Source organism: Meles meles, chromosome 15, assembly GCF_922984935.1.
Source record: "Meles meles chromosome 15, mMelMel3.1 paternal haplotype, whole genome shotgun sequence".
Taxonomy (NCBI): domain Eukaryota; kingdom Metazoa; phylum Chordata; class Mammalia; order Carnivora; family Mustelidae; genus Meles; species Meles meles.
This window is the reverse complement of record NC_060080.1, coordinates 32,220,843-32,244,545: the sequence shown is the minus strand read 5'-3', so window position 1 is coordinate 32,244,545 and position 23,703 is coordinate 32,220,843. Positions and strand designations below refer to the sequence as shown.

General features: G+C 37.8%; 1 protein-coding gene across 2 annotated transcripts in view; it reads left to right on the top strand.

Moving 5' to 3' along the window:
• The first annotated feature begins 3,229 nt into the window (after nt 1-3,229).
• THUMPD2 (THUMP domain containing 2) overlaps nt 3,230-23,703 on the top strand; it is a 41,439-nt gene continuing 20,965 nt past the window's right edge. For both annotated transcript variants that reach the window (XM_045979894.1, XM_045979895.1), the window contains exons 1-6: nt 3,230-3,370; nt 12,072-12,207; nt 13,655-14,064; nt 14,935-15,012; nt 19,068-19,120; nt 20,868-20,955. In XM_045979894.1, coding sequence (XP_045835850.1) covers nt 3,245-3,370; nt 12,072-12,207; nt 13,655-14,064; nt 14,935-15,012; nt 19,068-19,120; nt 20,868-20,955 — 891 coding nt within the window. In that variant the 5' untranslated portion in view covers nt 3,230-3,244. The remainder of the gene's footprint in view (nt 3,371-12,071; nt 12,208-13,654; nt 14,065-14,934; nt 15,013-19,067; nt 19,121-20,867; nt 20,956-23,703) is intronic.

Sequence of the window (23,703 nt, the reverse complement as noted above, 5' to 3'; positions counted from 1 at the left end):
GTTATCTTTGGGGTCCCTTCTATCCCCTCATTTCCCTCCATTGGCCTCAATCCTCTACCTTTTTACCCATACCTCACTCATAAGGGCCCCCGCTGGTGTGGTAGTTATTGCAATCTCTCCTAGCTGAGGAGGACTTCCTTAAGTGAGTGACCTTCCATTTAGTTACATTCCATCCAATTCAGCACACATTAACTGAGAAACTACCATAGGCAAGCCAGCATGCTTGTTATGGATGCTCAGGTCAATGAAGTCATCCCATCCTTAAAGATCTCACAACCTAAAGCATTTGCATTTTATTTATTTTTTTTTTTTTTTAAAGATTTTATTTATTTATTTGACAGAGAGAGGTCATAATAGACAGAGAGGCAGGCAGAGAGAGAGAGAGGGAAGCAGGCTCCCTGCTGAGCAGAGAGCCCGATGCGGGACTCGATCCCAGGACCCCGAGATCATGACCTGAGCCGAAGGCAGCGGCTTAACCCACTGAGCCACCCAGGCGCCCCAGCATTTGCATTTTAATATCTAAGTACATATATCAAACACTTTTTAAAAGATTTTATCTATTCATTTGAGAGAGAGAGAGAGCTGCATGAGAGCACAGGTATGCTGGGGAGGAGCAGAGGGAGAGGGACAAGCAGACTCCACATTAAGTGTGGAGCCTATGGGGCTTGATTCCATGACACTGAGATCATGACCTGAGCCAAAATCAAGAGTCAGCCACTTAATTGACTGAGTCACCAAGATGCCCCTATATCAAACACTTTTAAGAATTAAAGGAATTGGGTGCCTGGGTGGCTCAGTGGGCTAAAGTCTCTCCCTTCAGCTCAGGTCATGTGTCCTGGGATAGAGCCCTGCATGGGGCTCTCTGCTCAGTAGGGAGCCTGCTTCCCACCCCCATCTCTCTACCTGACTCTCTACCTACTTGTGATCTCTGTCAAATAAATAAAATCTTTTAGAAAAAAAGAATTAAAGGAATTGCCAATTGCACCAAAACATGGAGATCTTGAAGCAAATAATCACACCCTAAATTCTTAAAATGGTCCCACTTAAAAGCATATCTATTGTAAAATTGTTCCTGACAACTGCCAACTTCCTACTTGTTGAATATGCAATATTAAAACATCAAAGCTCATCTGGATATGCTAAGCCTCTATAGGGGTCAGTGGTTCTTTTCCAGTAGAGACATATTTTAATGAGAAGCAGAAATGATGGAGCAAAGAGTATTTGAGTCATGAGGAGAGAATTCCAGGTAACTCTCCTCTCAGAAAATCTATTATTTTCTCCCCAAACAGGCAAAACTCCAGCCCTTTCACCTCATCTCAAGCGTTGTATGAAAGGTTTTCTTGGAAGTGCTGTGCTACAGCAAGGCCCAATGGTGAACAAATGCACCTGCCCCCCAACCCCCACCAACTACAGCAAGAGTAGCCCCTGACCTTGCTGACCAAAGGCTCCTGGGGACAGAAAGGCAAAGAAGAAGGGAAAAGAGGGTGTAAGAGGAAGACTGGCTCAGCAGTGGTTCTGTCCAAGAAGGCATACTGCTAGCCGTGGAGGAGTCACTTCTTCACCCACCATAGGCAGCACCACCATAACATTACCACTATCCACCTCTCTACCTTTATCTCTATCAAGTTTCCAACTCATATAATTATGCTCTAATAATACCTAACTGATGACATGGCCTTCCTGTCCCCCAACCCACCCCACTCCCAGACACACATACAGTCACATTTGGATCTGCTGCTCATACTACCTGAAAGGCCAAACCCTCCATCCCTAGAGAGAGAGTGATTTAACTCTTACACAACCTTCAAGGACTGGATCAAGAGTGATTTTCATCAGGAAGCTCTCCCTGCTACCTTTGTTACCACAGCATCTTGCGTACATCCTTATTAAATCAATCATACCATTCTCAAAACCCCTTAAAGTCCAAACCCTTGCTCACTCATATTAGCATCCTCAAGACTTGGTGTGAGGACTGGCAGAAAGTGGGTGTCCAGTATTTACTAAACTATGTCTGGGTGCTCACCATCTTGGGGACAGAATGTAGGAAGTACTAAGGAGGTTTCATGGGTTTCCCCAGACAGACTTGAGTGTCAGGAATCCCAAAGCATAAAGAAGTTGGGATGAGCTGTCAACTGCCAAAAGAATGAGAACATAGTCTGGAGACAAAAAAAAAAAAAAAAGAAAAAAAGAAAGAAAGAAAGGAAGGAAGGAAGGAAGGAAAAAGAAAGGAAAGAAGGAAGGAAAGAATTTGTCAAAATGAAAGGATGTGAGGAGTTTTAGGACTGAAACGTTGAAACACTTGTGTTGCATAACGCCATAAGAATTTTCTTACTACTGTGCCAGTAGACCAGGAGCTGGGGTGGGGTGGGGAGGAAAAGAGGGAGTACCCTTATTTGCCTAGGTCCCTCTGGGAAGCACATGAGAAGCACCATTTAATAGCTTCTATATGTCTTCATATAACTACATATATAACTTCTTTATAACTTCATATAACTGCAGAGCTAATGTAATGCTGTCCAGTTTGTAATATGGATTCTACTCCTCCCAAGTAATATTTTCATTGCCAATTGAAAATTCAAAATTAAAGAAGTCCCTTCAATACTGTTAAGAGAGACAATTAAATCAGGTGGCCTAAACTGGATGGTGCATTCATTATCTTCGTGGTAAACTTAATAGTGCAAGAAATGTGACCTATTCCGTGAACATGAAAACATTCAGTTGGAGAATAGGAATTTCTGTTCTTGGTCATAAGGATTCCCAGCTTTGGCCCAATTCTTGGTGTGGACAGAATAGGTCTCCTTATTTTAGCAGAGTAGTGGGGCGGGAATGAGAAGAGGAGAGGAGTAAGTCGGGAGAAATAGAAGAAAGCTCATTATACTGGCTATCAAGACCAGCCTCAGCTGCGCCACTAACTGTTCCTTGGCCTAAGGATCAACTTCCTCAGTTTCCCAAAATAAGGCAGATAGATTAGATGATATGTATCCTTTTTGTAGATCCAATAACAGATCCCAATTGTAACCCTTCCATCTGTGATTCTAAATAGTCTCACATGCCTAATCAGGGAATTTCCAAGCAGTTAGCCAAGCCGACCCACAAGCCCCAGTCCCAGGAGACCGCACCCCTAACCCCACATCGGGCTCCACCCCGCCCTCCCGCCCCGGTGCACACTTCCTGGAGCGCGGGGACGCGCCGTGCGCGCGCCCCAGGCCACGTGACCCCGAGCCGCGGGGCTGCGCGGGCAGCCATGGTGGCGTCGCCGATTTGTTCCGGCTCGCGCCCTACAGCGGGCGCCAGGTTTTTCTGCACCGCGGGCCGCGGCCTGGAGCCCTTCCTGATGCGGGAGGTGCGGGCGCGGCTGGCGGCCACGCAGGTGAGTCGGCCTCACTGCGCGGCCCGGCGGGAAGGAGGGCGGCCCTGCTCCCTCCCCGCCCGCGTCCGTGTAGACTCTGGAAAGCGACGCGAGTCCTCAGCTTTCAACCCCCGGACCCACCGAGGCTACGGTCCTGGGCCTTGGAGTTCTGACACATCCTTTAATTACTCCTGGAAAGAACCGCCGTTCGTGCTCCCCTCCCCTCCTATGACCGCTTATCTCTCACGTCTGTAGTTTCATTAAAAGGTGGGGACGGGGGCGGGGGCGCGTTAAGCCAAGTTATTTCCTAGATTCTTTAAGAGAAGGTATAGGATTGTGCCTGTAGTTTGAATGAGACCTGACAGAGTTAGAAGCCTTTCTCCATCCTTTAAGTACAAATACTATCTTCAGGTTCAGTTACTTGACTCCTGCCAGTTTCCTGATCACGACTGTATTTACTTCATAGGATTGTTGGGAGGATTGTATGATAAAGGGTATCAACTACACCGTAGTAAATATACACCGAGTAAATAGCAGCTACGAAAGTAATACAGTCTTGGAGGCCTCGCAGTCCAACTTCTGGAGGAAGTTAACAGTCGGTGATACCGTATCTGTTCATTTCAATGAAATGAACGAGGTTTTAAACTTGAGTTTAGTTCTAGAAAATGCTGGACTGGTTTCTTGAAAGCAGAAAGAAAAGATGTAATTGAAACAGACTCCAGTAACTTGATGGGCTCTAGATGACAGTGTGAATGATGTGTTTTTGGAAAAGGAAAACTTACTAAATGAAATTGACTAAATGAAAATGAATAGCAGCCCTTACAGCGCAAACCACAAAAGGATTTTCTGCAATGAGGGAGTTGGGGGCCTGGAGGATAGAGGGGGTCATGAAAAATGGTATCAGTTTGGGTCACAGAACTTAACAGAATGCTGAATGTAGCTAATCTAAAAAAGCAACAATGCAAAAACTGCTGACATTAAGTAAGCATTTAGTCTGTCAGGCCCATGTTCTTAGATCTTTACTCTGTATTCACCTGCTTAATTTTCACAACAACCCTGTGAGGTAGGCTCTACATTTAACAAAAAGGAAAATAAAGCATAGGTAAGTCCAATAAATTATTCAAGTCATGTAAAGTGGTAGACCTGGAATTAAAACCCAAGCTGTCTGAACTCGGGCATGAATATATAATCATGTCCAGCCCAGGCAGGCCAGAACCTGGGTCCAGTTCCTTGGCTACCGTGCAGCTGTTACATCATGCTGCACAGAGTTCTTAGTATGAAAAATAGAAGGCTTGACCCAATTGGAGTATTTTAATTAGAAAAATTACCTTCTCTGCTTATTCTCCATCTTCTCTAAAGACAAAATGAGACATGGGAGAACTAAAGGGTTCATCACAGAAAAAAAAAAATTCAGTTAATTATAGGGACAAACTTCTTGGCAATGAGAAGAATTAAATGCCAAAAGATTTAAGGTTTCATATTTTGATTGTGTATGTTTTAAGGATAGATATGCTGGGACGCCTGGGTGGATTAGTCAGGTAAGTGTCCGCCTTAGGCTCAGGTCATGATCCTGGAGTCCTGGGACTGAGTGCCATATCAGGCTCCCTGCTCAGTGGGGAGTCAGCTTCTCCCTCTCTCCCTCTCCCTGCTCCTCCTCTCTGTCTCTCTTGCTTACTCTCTCTAAAATAAATTTAAAATCTTAAAAAAAATAATAAGGATAGATATTCTTGGAAATGGAATCTGAACAAATAACCTCTGAAATTCCATCTCAGTTTCACAGATAAAAACTCTGAAAGTTAAGGCAATCCTGAAAGAATAATGATAGCATCTAAAGTTTATAAAGCACTTAAAGTGTATCAGACACTTTTATGTACACTGGATATGATTTAATCCTCAAAAGAATCCTATGTGATAGGTCATTTTCCCCTCCATTTTACAAAGAAATAAAGGGAAAACTGATGCTACATGGTGCAGCTGGGACTTGTATCTAAAGCTTTTTTGCTTTGAAGCCCGTGTGCTTTACAACTACGTTAAATTATGGTGGGATACTGCCCGGAAGCATGTAGGTTATTTCTGTAACAGGATGGAAAAGAGTGTATGTAGACTTTAGAGGCCAAAGACATGTTCAAATCTATTTTTTTTTTAATTTGGGCAAAATACTCAAATTTCTGAGCCTCACTTTCCTTGGATATAAAATGGAGATGATAATACCTACTTTAAAGATTAGAGCAGGGGTGCCTGGGTGGCTCAGTCTGTTAAGTGTCTGCTTTCAGCTCAGGTCATGATCCCAGGGTCTTGGGATCAAGCCCCACATTGGGCTCCCTGCTCAGCGAGAAGCCTGCTTCTCCCTCTCCCTCTGCTGCTCCCCCTGCTTGTGCACTCTCTTTCAAATAAGTAAATCTTCAAAAAAAAGGATTAGAGCAATCCTTGAGATAAAGATTGATAGCACGTGGAACACAATGTCTTGCAATTAGTAGGTGATCAGTAAATGTTCCCAAAGAATGAGTTGCACAGTAATACTTAAAATCGTTCACACAGTAACAAGAGTCTGTTAGAAAGTTTGGTTTGCTTCAAGAAATTGATGTAAAATCTGAACTTACAAAACATTAATTCAGAAGTGATTGTTTACTATTACAAATGAATCACACCTTTCTAATCAGTGTTTTTCCAGTTTTAGTGGAAAAAGGTGGGGAGCCTGTTGAAAACCTGTGTCCCTAGTTACCACCTCCAAAATGGTTTCTCTCAGTAGAAATAGACATAAGCCCAATCATTTGCATTTTAACTCGCAAACTCTTCCCCCTATTTAGGTGCTTCCCTGAATATGCGGCTTGCAATAGAAGATGCCTTGTGTATTCTGTTTTAGCTTTTTATCCTGGAGAATTCAAACATACACAAAAGTAAAATAGTGTTGTGAATCTCACATCCTCATCGGCCGGCTGCAAGAACGATCCCAGGGTGAATTCTGCACCTTTAATGCTCCTCCCATTCCACCTATGTTACTTTGAAGCAAACTTAAGATACCACTTTATCTATAAATGTTTGTCTGTATAGTAGTCGTCTTATCCATGGGAGCCATGTTCCAGGACCCCCAGTGGATGCCCGAGAACATGGATAGTGCCAACCCTATATATACTATCTTCTACTATATATACATACCCATAATAAAGTTTAATTTATAAATGAGGCACAGTAAGACGTTAACAAATAAAATGGGACAATTATAAATATACAGTAATAAAAGTTATGTGAATGCGGTCTCTCTGTCTCTCTCAAAATACCTTATCGTGCGGTACTCACTCTTCTTGTGATGTTGTGAGAAGACGAAGTGCTGAGGTGAAGTGCGGTGGGGGCTTTAGGCTACTATTGATTGACTTTCTGACGGTACTTCAGAAGGAGGATGGGGCTTTAGGAAGGTGACCTTACGCTGTTGACCTTACGTCAGAGCGGAGGCCGTCTGCTTCCTAATCACGTGGTTGAGCGCTGTCCCTGCCGGAAGCTGTAGCGCAGCTAAGCGGACGACTGTATATCTAGAATGAGAGGACTCCTATAGCATAATATATATGGTATAATATAGAAGAGAAAACATATAATGGCTCTTTTAAAATATAAACTGCAGTATCATCACATCTAAAAATATTTTTTTAAAGATCTTATTTATTGGACAGAGAGAGACAGCCGCAAGAGCAGGAAAACACGCAGGGGGAGTGGGAGAGGGAGAAGCAGGCTCCCAGTGGAGCAAGGAGCTCAAAGCAGAGCTCCATCCTAAGACCCTGGGATCATGACCTGAACTGAAGGCAGACAGGTTAACGACTGAGTTACCCAGCCACTTCTAAAAATAATTTCTTATCAAATATCTAGTCTGTTCAAATTTCAACTTGTCTCACTTTTGTTTTTAAGTTTGTGTATTTGAAGGAGGGTGCAAATAAGGGCCATGCATTATGACTGGCTGATATTCTTTTAAGTATCTTTTATTTTTCTAAAAAAAAATTTTTTTAAGCCTGTTTTAATGTATAGATTTTCCCTTCACCTCTCTTCTTCACCCCAGCAATTTATTATTCGTTAAAGAAGCAGAGTTGTTTGTCCCATAGTCTAGACCTAGGGTCAGTCAACTTTTTCTTTAAAGGTCCAGATGAATATTTTATGATTTGTAGGTCATATATATGGATCTCTTTGTGGTTTCTGTTACATGTTCTTTGTTGTTATTGTTTTTAATCCCTTTAAAAATGTAAAGACCATTCTTAGCTCAGCAGACCTCATTTTCTGACCCCTAGTCTAGAGCTATGCTATCCAATAGGATGTGGTGGCTAAAATTAAGTTAAAAATTCACTCTCAAGCCACATGTGGCTAGTGGTGACTGCATGGGACAGCACAGGTAATGGAACGTTTTTGTCGTCATGGAAAGTTGTTGGACAGCCGTGCTAGAGTTTCCCCTGGTCTAGATATTGCCAGTTGCATCTCCATGGTGTAGTTTAACATGCTTCTCTGTCCTTTCTGTTTCCTGTAAATTGGGATCTTGTAAGTTGTATCTAGTCAGATACAACTGGTCAGATTCAGGTTAGATTTTTTTTTTTTCCTTCTGGTGGCAAACTTTATAGGTTCCTGGGTATGTCTAATAAATATTTAATTTATATTGTATAATTAGTAAAATATATTTTATATACACACGTAATATATATTTATTTTACCTGGACTACTTTTCTTTACAGAAATATATTGATAAAAATTAAGCTTTACTTTATAACAATGTTTAATGTATTAAATACTGTTACTTATTATAACAATAATAGCAAGAATATTTTTAAGATAAAATCAATAAAATAGAAGTGTACCTAATGCCAGCTAGCCAGAAAGGCCCTGTCAGTTAATTAATTGGTCCTCATAAACCGACATAGCAAAGACTTTTAACTTGAATCTGAACCTGAATAAGTCAGCCAGTTTTTTATTTTTTAGTGGGATGTTGGAGATGGAGGGTAGTGCGGTAGATCTAACCAGGTAACCATGTAATTGTGTTATTTCATAGTTATTTTATTTAATGGGGTAATTGTATAAGGTTGATTTTTTTTTTTTTAGAGTCTCTGCATTTTTTGGAGGGAAATTTCTTGAATTTTTTCAATTAAGTAAAATGTATTTTTTCAATTCTTCTAAAATGAATCAGAAAAGCTCAAGTACCACCTCAGCTCTTCACTTAGCAATTTAAAATTAATTCTAAAACAAAATGGCATCTGTAGAATTAGGAAAACTTTGATATCACCTGTCCTCCTATGCATTTTTTTTTAAAGATTTTATTTATTTATTTGACAGAGAGAGAGATCACAAGTAGGCAGAGAGGCAGGCAGAGAGAGAGGAGGAAGCAGGCTCCCCGCGGAGCGGAGAGCCAGATGCAGGGCTCGATCCCAGGACCCTGAGATCATGACCTGAGCCGAAGGCAGCGGCTCAATCCACTGAGCCACCCAGGAGCCCCATTTTTACCTAGACTTAAACTTTTTTGTGTTAGATTTGAATGTCTGAATTTTAAAAGAAAGGCAAAAACACTAACTGCTTAGATATGCTAGCTGACAACAGAACTGTTTTTACTTTGATAAAGACTGTTATTTCATCTTCAAAAGTGTTAGACATAAAACCAGCTGGTTTTAGACACTTGGTTATGATTAAATTCCAAATGGAAAAAACAGATTGTATATATAAATAAATTTTCAAATAACAAATATTAGGATGAAATATCCTAAAATGCCATATTTCTCCCCTGGGTATTGTGATTGAATATGACCAATTATAAGCAGTAAACTAAAGAAAAAGGTTAACACCAGCTTCAGCAGCTTTTAAATTCATAAGCACCAAAATTCATTCTCCCTACTGCTTTAAGATATAATACTCCATGTTTACCTTTGGTGAAGGTAGTGCTTTCATGATATATCATTATTTGATTCTCATAGTGACTGTTTTGCAATTTAGTAAACTACTTCTGGGACACCTGGGTGGCTCAGTGGGTTAAGCCTCTGCCTTCAGCTCAGGTCATGATCTCAGGGTCCTGGGATCGAGCCCCACCTCTCTGCTCAGCAGGGAGCCTGCTTCCCAGAACCCCTCCTCTCTCTGCCTGCCTCTCTGCCTACTTGTGATCGATCTCTCCTCTATCTCTCTCTCTCTCTCTCTGTCAAATAAATAAAATCTTAAAAAAAAAAAACTACTTCTGATTAGATGCATATTACTTGTGAAAGGAATGTAAGCCTTATGTTAATTTTTAAATAAAGAGAATAATGCTGCTTTTGGTTTTGAAAATATATTTAGCATTTTAATGCCTCAAAACCTTCTTACGATTTGTTTCCCCAAATAAATTAAGCCTTTAGTTCCTTTTAATTAACTTGATTTTCAATCTTGTTCTTTTGTTGTTGTTCCTCCGACCTCCCCAAAATGATATTTTTAGAGGAAGTTCACTGTATAAAATGTTTCCCTTCATATTCACATAAGATAAGATCTTTATACAATTAAAAACTACAAATTAATATCTAGATCACTGACTAGGTCAAAATCACCAGTCTAGATGTTTTCATCAGTTTGCTTATAGAACTTGAATCTTAAAGCCATACATTTTCAGTAAAATATTTCATTCAGTTCCCCCACAATCTTGGCAAGATATTTCATGTCTGTTAGCTTGTTTTGTGACAGCTTTAATATCAGCTATATTTTTATGTCAGGTAGCATAAAATCTAAACTTTTTAAAAGTTACTTTTTAAAACTTTGTTTTCAAGTTCTAAGCATTTTGAGGTATCTATTAGTTTTGACTTTTGTGGGAAAATGTCACTTTTGTAATGAGAAAGAAGTTCTAGAAACTAGAAGTTCTTATTTTTGTTATTCCTTATCCCCTTAAATGTTGATTCCTAAACATTCTTCTCATTCCCTGCTTTCTCAATCTGTCTTGGTCAGCTGCGCTTCTAGTACCTAAGCTGTTTGGGTTTTATTTAATTTGTTTTTCCAGCTTTATTGAAATATAATTGATATATACCATTGTGTAAGTTTAAGACATGCAACATGTTGACTTGGTAAATTTCATATTGCAGATGATTAACACCATAGCATTAGCTAACACCTCCATCCAGTCACATAACTGTCATTACTTTTTTGTGGGAGAACATTTAAATCTATTAGCAACTTACAATTATATAATATAGTATTATATACTGTAATCACCACTCTGTACATTAGGTCCCCAAATCTTGTTAATCTTATAATGAAGTATTTGGGCTTTACTTGATGTCAACCTCGGGCTTCCTCTGTAGTGATTCTTCTTCATCAAGCTAGAATGGTAACCCCCAAAATTACCATCCCAAAAACTTAATTAGACCATATCAGATCAAGAGTACAAAAATACTTGGAATTCAAGTTCCTATTGAATGGGAGCTGCACAAACACATGGGACCCTCCAAATTCCCCATTACCTCAGTTCTAGGAGATAATTTCGAACCATCTTAGTCAGCCCATGGCCACCATTAAAGGAAAATTTTAAGACAACCCACATCCATCCTGAGCTTGAGAGAATTGGGTTGATCCCCAAAGTTTTAGGAGTCCATTGGTATTGCACACCATTTGCCATACCTCACCAGACTCTCTATTGTCAGTGCACTTTTTATTTTCATTTTTTCTCTGGCTTTTATAACATCCATCCTGTCTCCAAAGCCTCTTTCTATGTGATGCATATTTCTTGCTGTTGTCTCTTTTCCAGTTCCTCAGCCAAGTGTCTCATTATTTCGATCTCAGTAATCTGCTTCTTCCTCCAGCCTAGCAATCTACACTTAGTACTTTATGCCTCTTCTAAAGTAATTTTTTCTGCTAGCTAATTCAGTGTGTCGCAGCTATCATCAAAAGTCTGTAATGGTTGACCATTACCATCTGGGGTACTCAGATTTTCATGACCATTTATCAGGCTGGACTGAGCTACACCATCCATCCATCTGACACTGTCAGTCACACAGCAAATTTTGCCATACTGACTTACAGTTTGCTTCAACCAGCCTGTCACTCCCACCTCTGCATCTTGCCCTTTCTTCTATTAGAAACTCTCTTCCCAAATCACAGGGTTCTTTTTCAAGACTTTTACTAATGACGGTTCCTTATTTAGGCTCTTTATTTTACCTTGTACCTACAGCTTATCAGTGCATTTATTATATTAACTTTTTTTGTTTTCTTTGGGGTTTAATTCGTTATTTTCTTATAAATTTTTAACATTTTAATTTGTATGCCAGTGTATATGTATTAAATTACCATCCATCTTTAGGACACATGCCGGATGCTTCCTGGTAGACCACAAGGTGGGTGTTTAATAAATGCCTACTGATGATGTTAACCTTGGGCTAGTCACCTGATTTTTCCTAGGAGTGCTGTGCACGCGCACGTGCATGTGCACACACACACACTCTTTACAAAAGGTACCATGACATAGATTGTGACCTTGGTCACTGTTTGACTTCATACAGGTTATTTAACCTATCCAAACGTCAGTTTCATAATCTAAGAAATGGGGGTGATAAAAATCCACCTTAGAAGGTTGTTATAAACAAGAACAGGAAAATGTATTCAGAGTGCCTAGCGCAGTGTCTGACAAATAGTACATATTTTAAAAATGGTTGTTTTTATTGTCCATCTAGACAGTGTTTTAATTCATTAAGAGCAGAAAAGGGAAATGATTCTTACTCTGACACAGGACTACATTAATCTTTTCTGTCTCTAGGTTGAATATATTTCAGGAAAAGTTTTCTTTACCACCTGTTCTGACTTAAATATGCTGAAAAAATTAAAATCTGCAGAAAGATTATTTTTGCTGATTAAAAAGCAGTTTCCACTTAATGTTTCTTCTGTAAGTAAAGGTATGTATATGCCTGTTGCTTTTACTCCCATGATACATTGTATTCCAAAGTTTTCTGCTTGATAATCTGTACCCATTTTACATTTTTAAGATTCATTCATACCTGTGGGATCATTAATTATGTCTTTTTCCATATTTCCTGAATATTATCACCATATTAATTGCATTATCAGCTAATTTTTTTCTCTTTGCAATCTGCTGCCTATTTTTTTTTTAAGATTTTATTTATTTATTTGACAGACAGAGATCACAAGCAGGCAGAGTCTGCTGCCTATTTTCTGAGCCTTAGTGTCCTAAGTCACATTTCTTCCATTTTAGTTATGTTCGGACACCATCTCTAGAGATACATACGGTCAGATGCATTTATTTAGACCTAGGAGCATGTAATAATCCAGAATGCATGGCTTTATAAATAGATCAAAACTATCACTTTATACATTTTAACCAATGAATTATATAATTAGAAAAAATACTATGTAATAAAATCTCCTGCTTAGGGGACCTTAAATTTAAGGTTTTGAATAAATTTATACCCACTTATAAAGCATTACAGTCAAAGGGGGCTTAAGCGTTTCCCTCTCCACTTTCTAATTTTATAAATATGCTACTAAAATAATTTAAGGATTTTCATAGAAGCAAATGTCAGATACTACTGGCCTAGACATTGCCTTAAACTTTTTTTTAATCTCTGAGATCATGTAATATTGTGGTCTCTACTAAACTGTGTCTGTAAACATACGAATGGCAAAAAGTCAAAACAGGTCAGAAAAGTTATTATACAGCAAATCCTAAGGTGTTATACCATGGGGTCAATATAATTTACTCCCAACATTCCACACATTCTCATCTTTAGAGAATACAGTAATTACTCTTGGGTCACCTTGATGAACCTTGTTCATCAAAAAAAGATTACAATTATTGAGCATGCTGGCAGTCCCTAAGTTATGAATGGGTTGTGTATCTGAAGCATTACTTCATGAAAACTCATTTTATGATGTACACTAATGTTGTATGGTCTAAGATAGCTTCAATATTCATTTTCTCTGTTTCTGAGCTCTGTTTTGCCATTTCTTCTGTTTTTTTTTTAACTTAGTTTTTATAGTTAAGATCAGCATTATATCAAAAATCAATAATACTCTAGGTGTGTGCATATAGTGAAGGTATAGATATATATTATCATAGGACAAATGATCTTGCTAAAATATAAGGTAATTCTATAGGAATTTCAAAATAGTTTTGATGTTAAGTATGGAGTATAAGCAAGAACTTTATTCTGTACAATATTCTTATGTTATATAAATTCCAGATGAAGGTGAACCCACTATCCACGTAGCAGTTTAGTAAAACTTATTTTAAAGAAATAAAGGTAATGGAATTTAGGGGTGATGAATGTAATAGACTGTCTTTAAGACTTTGGTATAGGATTAACTGAGATCTTATTTATTTAGGAAACATATTTAATGAAATGCAAAGACTTGTAAATGATGGTCCAGAAAGCTGGTTGAGTGCCATTTCAGTTTGGAAAAATCTTCTTGAACTTGATGCAAAAAAGGACAAACTTTCTCAAAGAGATGCTAACCCACTAAAAAGAAAAGTAGAAGAAAATGATGTCACCAATCCTAAGAAATTAAAAACAGAACAAATGCATGAGCTACAAGAGAGCAGAGAATGCCAACTGGAAAAGCAAATGGAAGAAGAAACAGCAGAGCAAGGAGATTTTCTCATGAACAGAGAAAAATCTCAAGAAGCATTTCAGAATGAGGTAGCAAAAGCAGCTGAAGCCCCAAGCCAGAAGGACTTGACGTTCAGAGTTTCTTGTCGCTGCAGTGGAGCCATTGCAAAGACCTTTACTGCACAGGTACGCTTCCCTCCCAGGGTGAAGTTCCATTTTCTGAATTAACCACTCTTAGATTTAAAATGAGATGGCAGCCTTTCACAGAACAGATAATTCGGCCTAGGCAGATAACCAGGCCTAATTTCATTTAATTAAATCTCTTTAAAAATATATTTTTCTTTTTAATTTTATCTCAGATGCTTAAGAGTAATGGTATGCCATTCCATGTAATGACCTCCTTTTTATACTTTCTCCCCCAAAGTTTCCTTAAACTAATAGATATCCTTGACACTTGGAAATTCTAATATTTCTGTCCTAAGCTTTTTGGGTTTTTCTTCAGTTCTGTGTTTATTAAATGGTCGCTCTACACTACACCCTGTACGTGTGATTGTCACCAGCACCCAGACTGCAAAGACACAAATAGTTTCCTTCAAAACACTTTATCATTTGGCCCTTACAAAGTTCAGTGATATAAGAGCACAGATCTGGGTCCTTTGGCCAGCCTTAAAATCAGGTAGACCCTAAAGATTGAGTCTAATGCTAACGTTCTGGTAATTTGTCAACATATAGGATTGTAGTAGCTCAAATACTTCATCTTTCACCTTGCATCTGTTTCCTAAAACCCACAATGATCATTTTTATCCATTCATGATCTGGTTATTACCAGAATCAAGATTACACTAGAATAGACATCAATGCCGTAGGATATATTGGGGGTTAGAAGAGGTAAAATGCCTCTTGCCTTGAACAAAAAATGCTTTTGTGTCATATTTTAATATTGTAACCCTAAGTTACCATCAGATAGTCTGACTCATACTCTTTAGTTTTTGCTTACATTTAAATGTAAAATTTTCATTTTTAGTGTTCTTTTCTATAACTTTTTTGCTTTTTCAGGAAGTAGGAAGAGTAATTGGAATTGCTCTTATGAAACAGTTTGGATGGAAAGCAGATTTGAGGAATCCAAATTTAGAGGTATTGAATGTTTGTTTTATTTTATATGCCTGTAACCTAATTGTTTAAAGACAATGTCAACTATCTGTACTGTACTTTTCAGTTTTGCTTTAGGATTTTTTAAAAAGCATGTCTGATGCTTTTTTTAGATGGATCCAACAGTCTGTTTTCTCTTCAGCAGTAGAATAGTGCAGGTAATTTTGTAGTACTTTTCACTGTGAAAATGTCTTATCCAAAGAAGATGTTTTGGGATGGAATTGTTTTGTTACGGTTGAATTTTTAAAAGTTTATTATACGGTTGCAGAGATGCTCTCTTCAATCACTATAATATGTATCAATCACTAAAATAAAAAATTCTAGCTAATGTTAAAAAAAAAAGAATGGTTAAAATAAAGTTTAAGAAAATAAAATAATGGGAAACCAAAAGGCCCACAAAAAATCCAGTATTATTTTTACAGTGACTTTGTTCAGATTCTGGGATCATGTTTTTCTTTTTTTTCTCTATTTTCAAAATGAACTTAATGAGGTTACATGAGTTTTTTTCCATTACAAAGTGAAACACTTACATGGGGAAACCAATTCTAGCTATAAAAAATATTCTTCACAGGGCCCCTGAGTGGCTCAGTCGGTTAAGGGTCCAACTCTTGATTCCTGCTCAGGTCATGATCTCAGGGTCCTCTGTGCTCATCAGGAATCTGCTTAAGACTTTTTCCATCTGCGCCCCCCCCAGCTCAGGTGGTTCTCTCTCTCTCTTTCTCTAATAAATAAATCATATGTGTGTGTGTGTGTGTGTGTGTGTGTGTATTCTTCACTTTTATCTGATAAATTTCACAGGTAGTTTAATCATTTTCATGATTCATTGACCCATAAATTTATTATTCTATAGCTTTGAATGCAGTAATAGCTGACCGTATCAGAACATTTTGTGTTTTTATTTTTCAATGTTTTCATTTGATATTCTCACTTTTATAAAGTAATACCTGATGTATGTTTTTCATTACTGTCATGGAAAATATTTTGGGGCACCTGGGTGGCTCAGGTTGTTAGAGGGCCCTGGGATCCAGCCCCACATCCAGCTCCCAGCTCCTAGCTCAACAGGGAGTCTGCTTCTCCCTCTCCCTCTGCCTTTCCCCCAGCTTGTGCTCTCTCTCTCTCAAATGAATAAATAAAATCTTTTTAAAAAAGAGAGAGAGAGAAAAAGGAAAATATTTTGACCTCAAGAATGTTTTGACATGAGGGTGTCCTCCTTCTGTTTCTTCTTTCCAGTTCTCTTATTTTGTACTCTGCTCGTTCCCATCTCCCCATTTCCCCTTGACCCTATATCACTGCCTCAAAATTACACTTCTCTCATAGTTTAGCTCCTAAATAAATATAGCTCATTTAATTCCTACCAGCCATCTAGTATAATTAATAATAGCTATTAACATAATTGACAACAGTAAAATCACACAGTAAAGACTGTGACAAAAATTAACAACAGAATCAAATCTTAACAAATTTTGTTCAGCAAAATTCAGAGAAAAAACAAAACTGGCGGCATCACGTTACCCGATTTCAAGCTTTACTACAAAGCTGTGATCACCAAGACAGTGTGGTACTGGCATAAAAACAGACACATAGACCAGTGGAACAGAGTGGAGAGCCCAGATATGGACCCTCAACTCTATGGTCAAATAATCTTCGACAAAACAGGAAAAAGTATTCAATGGAAAAAAGACAGTCTCTTCAATACATGGTGCTGGGAAAACTGGACAGCGATATGTAGAAGAATGAAACTCGACCATTCTCTTACACCGTACACAAAGATAAACTCGAAATGGATAAAAGACCTCAACGTGAGACAGGAATCTATCAGAATCCTAGAGGAGAACATAGGCAGTAACCTCTTCGATATCAGCCACAGCAACTTCTTTCAAGATATGTCTCCAAAGGCCAAGGAAACAAAAGCAAAAATGAACTTTTGGGACTTCATCAAGATCAAAAGCTTCTGCACAGCAAAGGAAACAGTCAACAAAACAAAGAGGCAACCCACGGAATGGGAGAAGATATTTGCAAATGACAGTACAGACAAAAGGTTGATATCCAGGATCTATAAAGAACTTCTCAAACTCAACACACACAAAACAGATAATCATATCAAAAAATGGGCAGAAGATATGAACAGACACTTCTCCAAAATATACATACAAAATAGATATACAAATGGCATACAAATAGACATACAAATGGCATACAAAATAGACATACAAATGGCTATCAGACACATGAAAAAATGTTCATCATCACTAGCCATCAGGGAGATTCAAATTAAAACAACATTGAGATACCACCTAACACCAGTTAGAATGGCCAAAATTAGCAAGACAGGAAACAACATGTGTTGGAGAGGATGTGGAGAAAGGGGAACCCTCTTACACTGTTGGTGGGAATGCAAGTTAGTGCAGCCACTTTGGAGAACAGTGTGGTGATTCCTGAAGAAATTAAGAATAGAGCTTCCCTATGACCCTGCAATTGCACTGCTGGGTATTTACCCCAAAGATACAGATGTAGTGAAAAGAAGGGCCATTTGGACCCCAATGTTTATTGCAGCAATGGCTACGGTCGCCAAACTGTGGAAAGAACCAAGATGCCCTTCAACGGATGAATGGATAAGGAAGATGTGGTCCATATACACAATGGAGTATTATGCCTCCATCAGAAAGGACGAATACCCAACTTTTGTAGCAACATGGATGGGATTGGAAGAAATTATGCTGAGCGAAATAAGTCAAGCAGAGAGAGTCAAGTATCATATGGTCTCACTTATTTGTGGAGCATAACAAATAACATGGAGGACATGGGGAGATGGAGAGGAGAGGCAGTTGAGGGAAACTGGAAGGGGAGATGAACCATGAGAGACTATGGACTCTGAAAAACAACCAGAGGGTTATGAAGGGGCGGGGGGGGGGGGGGTGGGAGGTTGAGGAACCAGGTGGTGGGTAATAGGGAGGGCACGTACTGCATGGAGCACTGGGTGTGATGCCAAAACAATGAACACTGTTATGCTGTAAATAAAAGAATAAAAATAAATTAATTTAAAAAAAAATTCAGAGAAAAAAATTTATAGTGGGAGAAGCTAGTCTTAGTAACATTTGATATATAAAATTATCAGTGTATCTTTTCTTGAGTATCAATTTTAAATAGAAAAGAAACCTAATAAATACTTTTACTAAAATAAATAATGCAAAACACTGGAAAGTTTAGCTTTAATGATTAAGGATTTAAATTGACTCAGTGGAGTCTATTCCAGGTCATTCTTTTCTTTATAAAAATTTGTCAAAATTGGAGTAATTCTGATTAAACTATATGGTAAAAATAACCTTGGGGTCAAAGTATTAGAGATCAAATGCTTTTGAGGTCAAACAGCAGAGTCAGAATATTCCATCAACTTTATCAGACTATGAAAGTAAGAATCTAATTTTTAAAATTTAATTGAGCTGCTAATTATACTTGAGACATTTAAATCCCCTTTATGGCCTAACAGAAGAAGGGTAGTAGAGAGGAAGAAGCTCACTTATGGATGGTAGAGAGAGAAAAGATCACCCTTGCTATGATGTCTTTGGCCTGAAGAAAATTTTGTGACCCTGGAAATATGTGTAACTTGTGATGGTCCTGTGTGACCTCCAGTCTTATTTGAAGTTAGAATTAAGGTGGGTTTAGGAAGTCTTCTCTAGCCCACAATGCTAAAAAGTCTGATCCAGTTATGATTATTCAGAGAATCTCTGGAAAGAAAGACCTCAAGATGTCTTCAGAGCATGAGTCTCCATATACCTTGTATACCGAATTATCCTCAAAATCTTTCTGTGGAATCTCCTAAAAATGTACTTTGTCTCTGCTCAAGAAAAAATATTATGGAACATCTTTCCCTATATGATAAACAAGGCCTTGGATTTTTAATTAAAATATGGATTATTTATAAAATAAAATATAAAGTAAATTCAAAAATAAAACAGCTTCACAGTGGAAGTTTTCCGGTTGTCAGTGCATTTGGTAAAGCAGTCCCTGTTTGGTTCTAACTTCTCTATTTGTTCTTTCAGATCTTCATACATCTAAATGACATTTACTCTGTGGTGGGAATCCCTGTGTTCAGGTAGATACTGTTCTCTAAGCTTCATGTTTGTCCCTTAAAGTCTGTAAAAGTAAGAACTTTATGTTCTTATTTATAATATGAAACATCAATATAACAGAGGGAGCTAATGGCAAAGCATTTAAGTTCTTTACTTGAGCCAGTAAAGTGTGTTCTTGATGCTTAATGCATGTGATTTAATCTGGCTGGTTAGAGCTATAAAAGATTTGATTGTAATCATTCATTGAGTATGTGATTCATGCCAAAAATTACATCTAATTATTTCTATTATTATTTTCACAGGCCCTTAGTCTGTTAGCATCTGGAGTTTTTATTAAAATAGAAAATACAGCACAGTTCTTACAATTCACATGTGAACATTCTACAAATTTTATTGCCATTATTCTTTTATTGTGGGAGAGTATTTCCAGTTTTTAAAATCTACTTCAGGTATCTCTCTAATCTTGCAGAGTACTATGTGATAATAAATGCAAATGATTCATTATTCCAAAACATTTGTTGAACACTTATCATATAACAGGTACTTCTCTAGATGCTCTGGAAAGAGAGCTATTGGATGAAAATAGTGATTTCAGTTCCTTGGAAGCATGTAAATGTCATTGGCATCTTCAAAACATTTTATATGCACACCCCTGTTTTCATAGTATAATGTGATCTAGATACCCTTTTTCTGGATTCTAGGCATGGAATATTTTTAAAGATTATGAAAATTCATTAGGAATACCTCATTAGCTCTAAGCTCACATTTATGCCTCTGTAAGCCAGGATGTAAAAAAGAATCCTTAAGGTTATTGTAATAGCTCTTCTCAAGCTTTCTTGTTCATTGCATTAGAAAGATAGAAATAATATTTTGAAAACTCCTATCAAATCTGGAAGCACTGATAGTAACCGTGATGAGGTAGAGGATAAAGTATGAAGTGATACATAGTGGAGACCAGTGAACTCATTTGGGAGATGTCTGCTTCAGCTCTTCATTCCATAAATTATTTTAGACAATGCAATGTCGTGCTTCATTTCATCTTTTGAGAAAGATGCAAATGAGCAAAGAACAAATTTACAAAAGCAATTTTTTTCTAGAAAACAGATTTCAAGGGTTAGCATCCATTCAGCCCTGCTTCCCATACTACATCCACATCACAGAACAGTATGTTCCTCTTGATGACTCCAGATCAACAAGAAAAGCTCCTGTATATTCCATATGGGAAAACAGGAAAGTATATTAACAATTTGAGAAAGGTTTTTCCCTCCTGTATGATTAGATTTTTATAAGTCAAACACTTAAGAATGTAAATTTTAGTTTTCCAACAAATTTACCTTCCTTTTTTTTTTTTTTTTTAAGATTTTATTTATTTATTTGAGAGAGAGTACAAGTGGGTGGAGGCAGAGGGAGAGGGAAAAGCAGGCTCCCTGCTGAGCAAGGAGCCCAAAGACAAAGGGCTCATGTTCCAGGGTACCCTGGGATCCTGACCTGAGCTGCAGGCAGGTACTTAACCGACTGAACCATCCAGGCACCCCACAAATTTACCTTTCTGAAATATCACACTGACTGGTTAGACAAAGTGCCAATTAGAGAAGGTATTTTTGTAAAAAGGTTAAAATATTCCATAATTTAACAGATACTTAGCTGTATCTTAGATGAATATGTTAAGATGAGACACAGATGTGAACAGGTTAGTCATTTTTATTTATATCAGGATCTTCTTTACCGTACAGTAATACTGAGTATATCATCAAGTTCTTTTCTCTGTAGGGTTCCTTTAGCCAGCAGAGCTTACATCAAGACCGCAGGCCTCAGGTCTACCATAGCATGGGCAATGGCCTCTCTTGCTGAAATTAAGGTAAGGAAAATGTTTGCTTTCTTAATAATAGCAAGCTTCTTTGCATAATCAGCTGATTGGTGGACATCTTGGTTGCTTGCTTTCTTGTCCTTTTTCTTTTTTTCTATCCTTTTCTTTCTCTTTCCATTGCCCTTATATTTATGAACTGCTACAGCGATATGGTTTTATATATAGTTGAACTTCTGAGAGTATTTTGGCTATAAAAAAGCTGAGTCCAAAGATAGCTACATTTTTATTATTTCAAATCTTTTATGTCACAATAACATGGCCTGTAAAACCTCTACTTAAATTTTAAGTTTTTCTCTGTGACTAAGATCTGAATCAATTTTTGTAAGTATTCGGTGGGTAGAAGAAAATGATTTTTTTTTTTAGTCAAGGAATGTCTGCCATATTACTGTTTTACTATCTGCACAATTCTGATAAAGGCATTTCAGAATTTCATTAGGTTACTATATTTATATTTTTAAGTTTTTGCACTTCTACTAGTTGTTGCCTTAGTCAGCTGCTGTCTAGTTTGCTCTATGCACATTTATAAATTTTACTGTTTCATCAGGAATCATGCCTTTTTATTGGAACATAAAGTTCTCTTGATTAGTGAGTTTAAACTTAAATTTCATGTCTTACATTTTTATTCCTTTCTTTTTCTTTGTATTTGCTGCATTTCTTTGCCACTGCTTTATTTTCAACTTTGCTTTCAGTTTGTTTTTTCACAACACACAGCTCTGTTTTTTTTTTATTTAATTTTTTCAGTGTTCCAAGATTTATTGTTTATGCACCACACCCAGTGCTCCATGCAATATGTGCCCTCCTTAATATTCACCACCAGGCTCACCCCATCCCTCACCCCGCTTCCCTCCAAAACTTTCAGTTTGTTCCTCAGAGTCCACAGTCATTCATGGTTTGTCTCCCCTTCTGATTTCCTCCAACTCACTTCTCCTCTACAACTCCCAGTGTCCTCTGTGTTATTCCTTATGCTCCACAAGTAAGTGAAACCATATGATAATTGACTCTCTCTGCTTGACTTATTTCACTCAGCATACTCTCCTCCAGTCCTGTCCATGTTGATACAAAAGTTGGTATTCAGCCTTTCTGATGAAGGCATAATACTCCATTGTATATATGAACCATATCTTCTTTATCCATTTGTCTGTTGAAGGGCATCTTGGTTCTTTCCACAGTTTGGCAACTGTGACCATTGCTGCTATGAACATGGGGATACAGGTGGCCCTTCTTTTCACTATATCTGCATCTTTGGGGTAAAGACCCAGTAGTGCAATTTCAGGGTCATAGGGCATCTCTATTTTTAATTTCTTAAGGAATCTCCACACTGTTTTCCAAAGCGGGTGGACCAGTTTGTATTCCCACCAACAGTGGAAGAGGGTTCTCCTTTCTCCACATCCTCTCCAACACTTGTTGTTTACTGTCTTGTTAATTTTGGCCATTCTAACTGGTGTAAGGTGGTATGACTTTGATCTGGATATACCTGATGGCTAATGCTGCTGAACATTTTTTTCATGTGTCTGCTAGCCACTTGTATGTCTTCTTTGGAAAAGTGTCTATTTATGTCTCTGCTCATTTTTTGATGTGATTATCTGTTTTTTGAGTGTTGAGTTTGAGGAGTTCTTTATAGATCTTGGATATCAGCCCTTTGTCTATAGTGTCATTTGAGAATATTGTCTCCCATTCCGTGGGTTGCCTCTTTGTTTGGTTGACTGCTTCCTTTGATGTACATAAGCTTTTGATCTTGATGAAGTCCCAAAAGTTTATTTTCACTTCTGTTTCCTTTGCCTTTGGAGACATGTCTTTAAAGAAGTTGCTGTGGCTGATGTTGAAGAGGTTACTGCCTATGTTCTCCTGTAGGATTTTGATAGATTTCTGACTCACGTTGAGGTCTTTTATCCACTTCAAGTTTATCTTTGTGTACAGTGTAAGAGAAGGGTCGCGTTTCATTCTTCTACATATAGCTGTCCAATTTTCCCAGCACCATTTATTGAAGAGACTGTCTTTTTTCCACTGTACATTTTTTCCTGCTTTGTCAAATATTATTTGACCATAGAGTTGCGGGTCCATATCTGGGCTCTCTGCTCTGTTCCACTGGTCTGTGTGTCTATTTTTGTGCCAGTACCATGCTATCTTGGTGATCACAGCTTTGTAGTAAAGCTTGAAATCAGGCAACATGATGCCCCAGTTTTGTTTTTTCTTTTTCAACATTTCCTTAGCAATGCGGGGTCTCTTCTGGTTCCATACAAATTTTGGGATTGTTTGTTCCAGGACTTTGAAAAATGCCAGTGGAATTTTGATCACGATGGCATTGAAAGTATAGATTGCTCTAGGAGTATAGACATTTTAACAATGTTTATGCTTCCAGTCCATAAGCATGGAATGCCTTTCTATCTTTTTGTGTCTTTTTCCATTTCTTTCATGAATGTTCTGTAGTTCCTAGAGTACAGATCCTTTACTTCTTTGGTTAGGTTTATTCCCAGGTATCTTATGGTTCTTAGTGCTATAGTAAATGGAATTGATTCTCTAATTTCCCTTTCTATATTATTATTTTTAGTTTATAAGAAAGAAACTGATTTCTGTGCATTGATTTTGTATCTTGTCACATTACTGAATTGCTGTATGAGTTCTAGTAGTTTGGGGGTGGAGTCTTTTGGGTTTTCCATACAAAGTATCATGTCATCTATGAAGAGAGAGAGTTTGACTTCTGCTTTGCCAATTTGAATACCATTTATTTCTTTTTGTTGT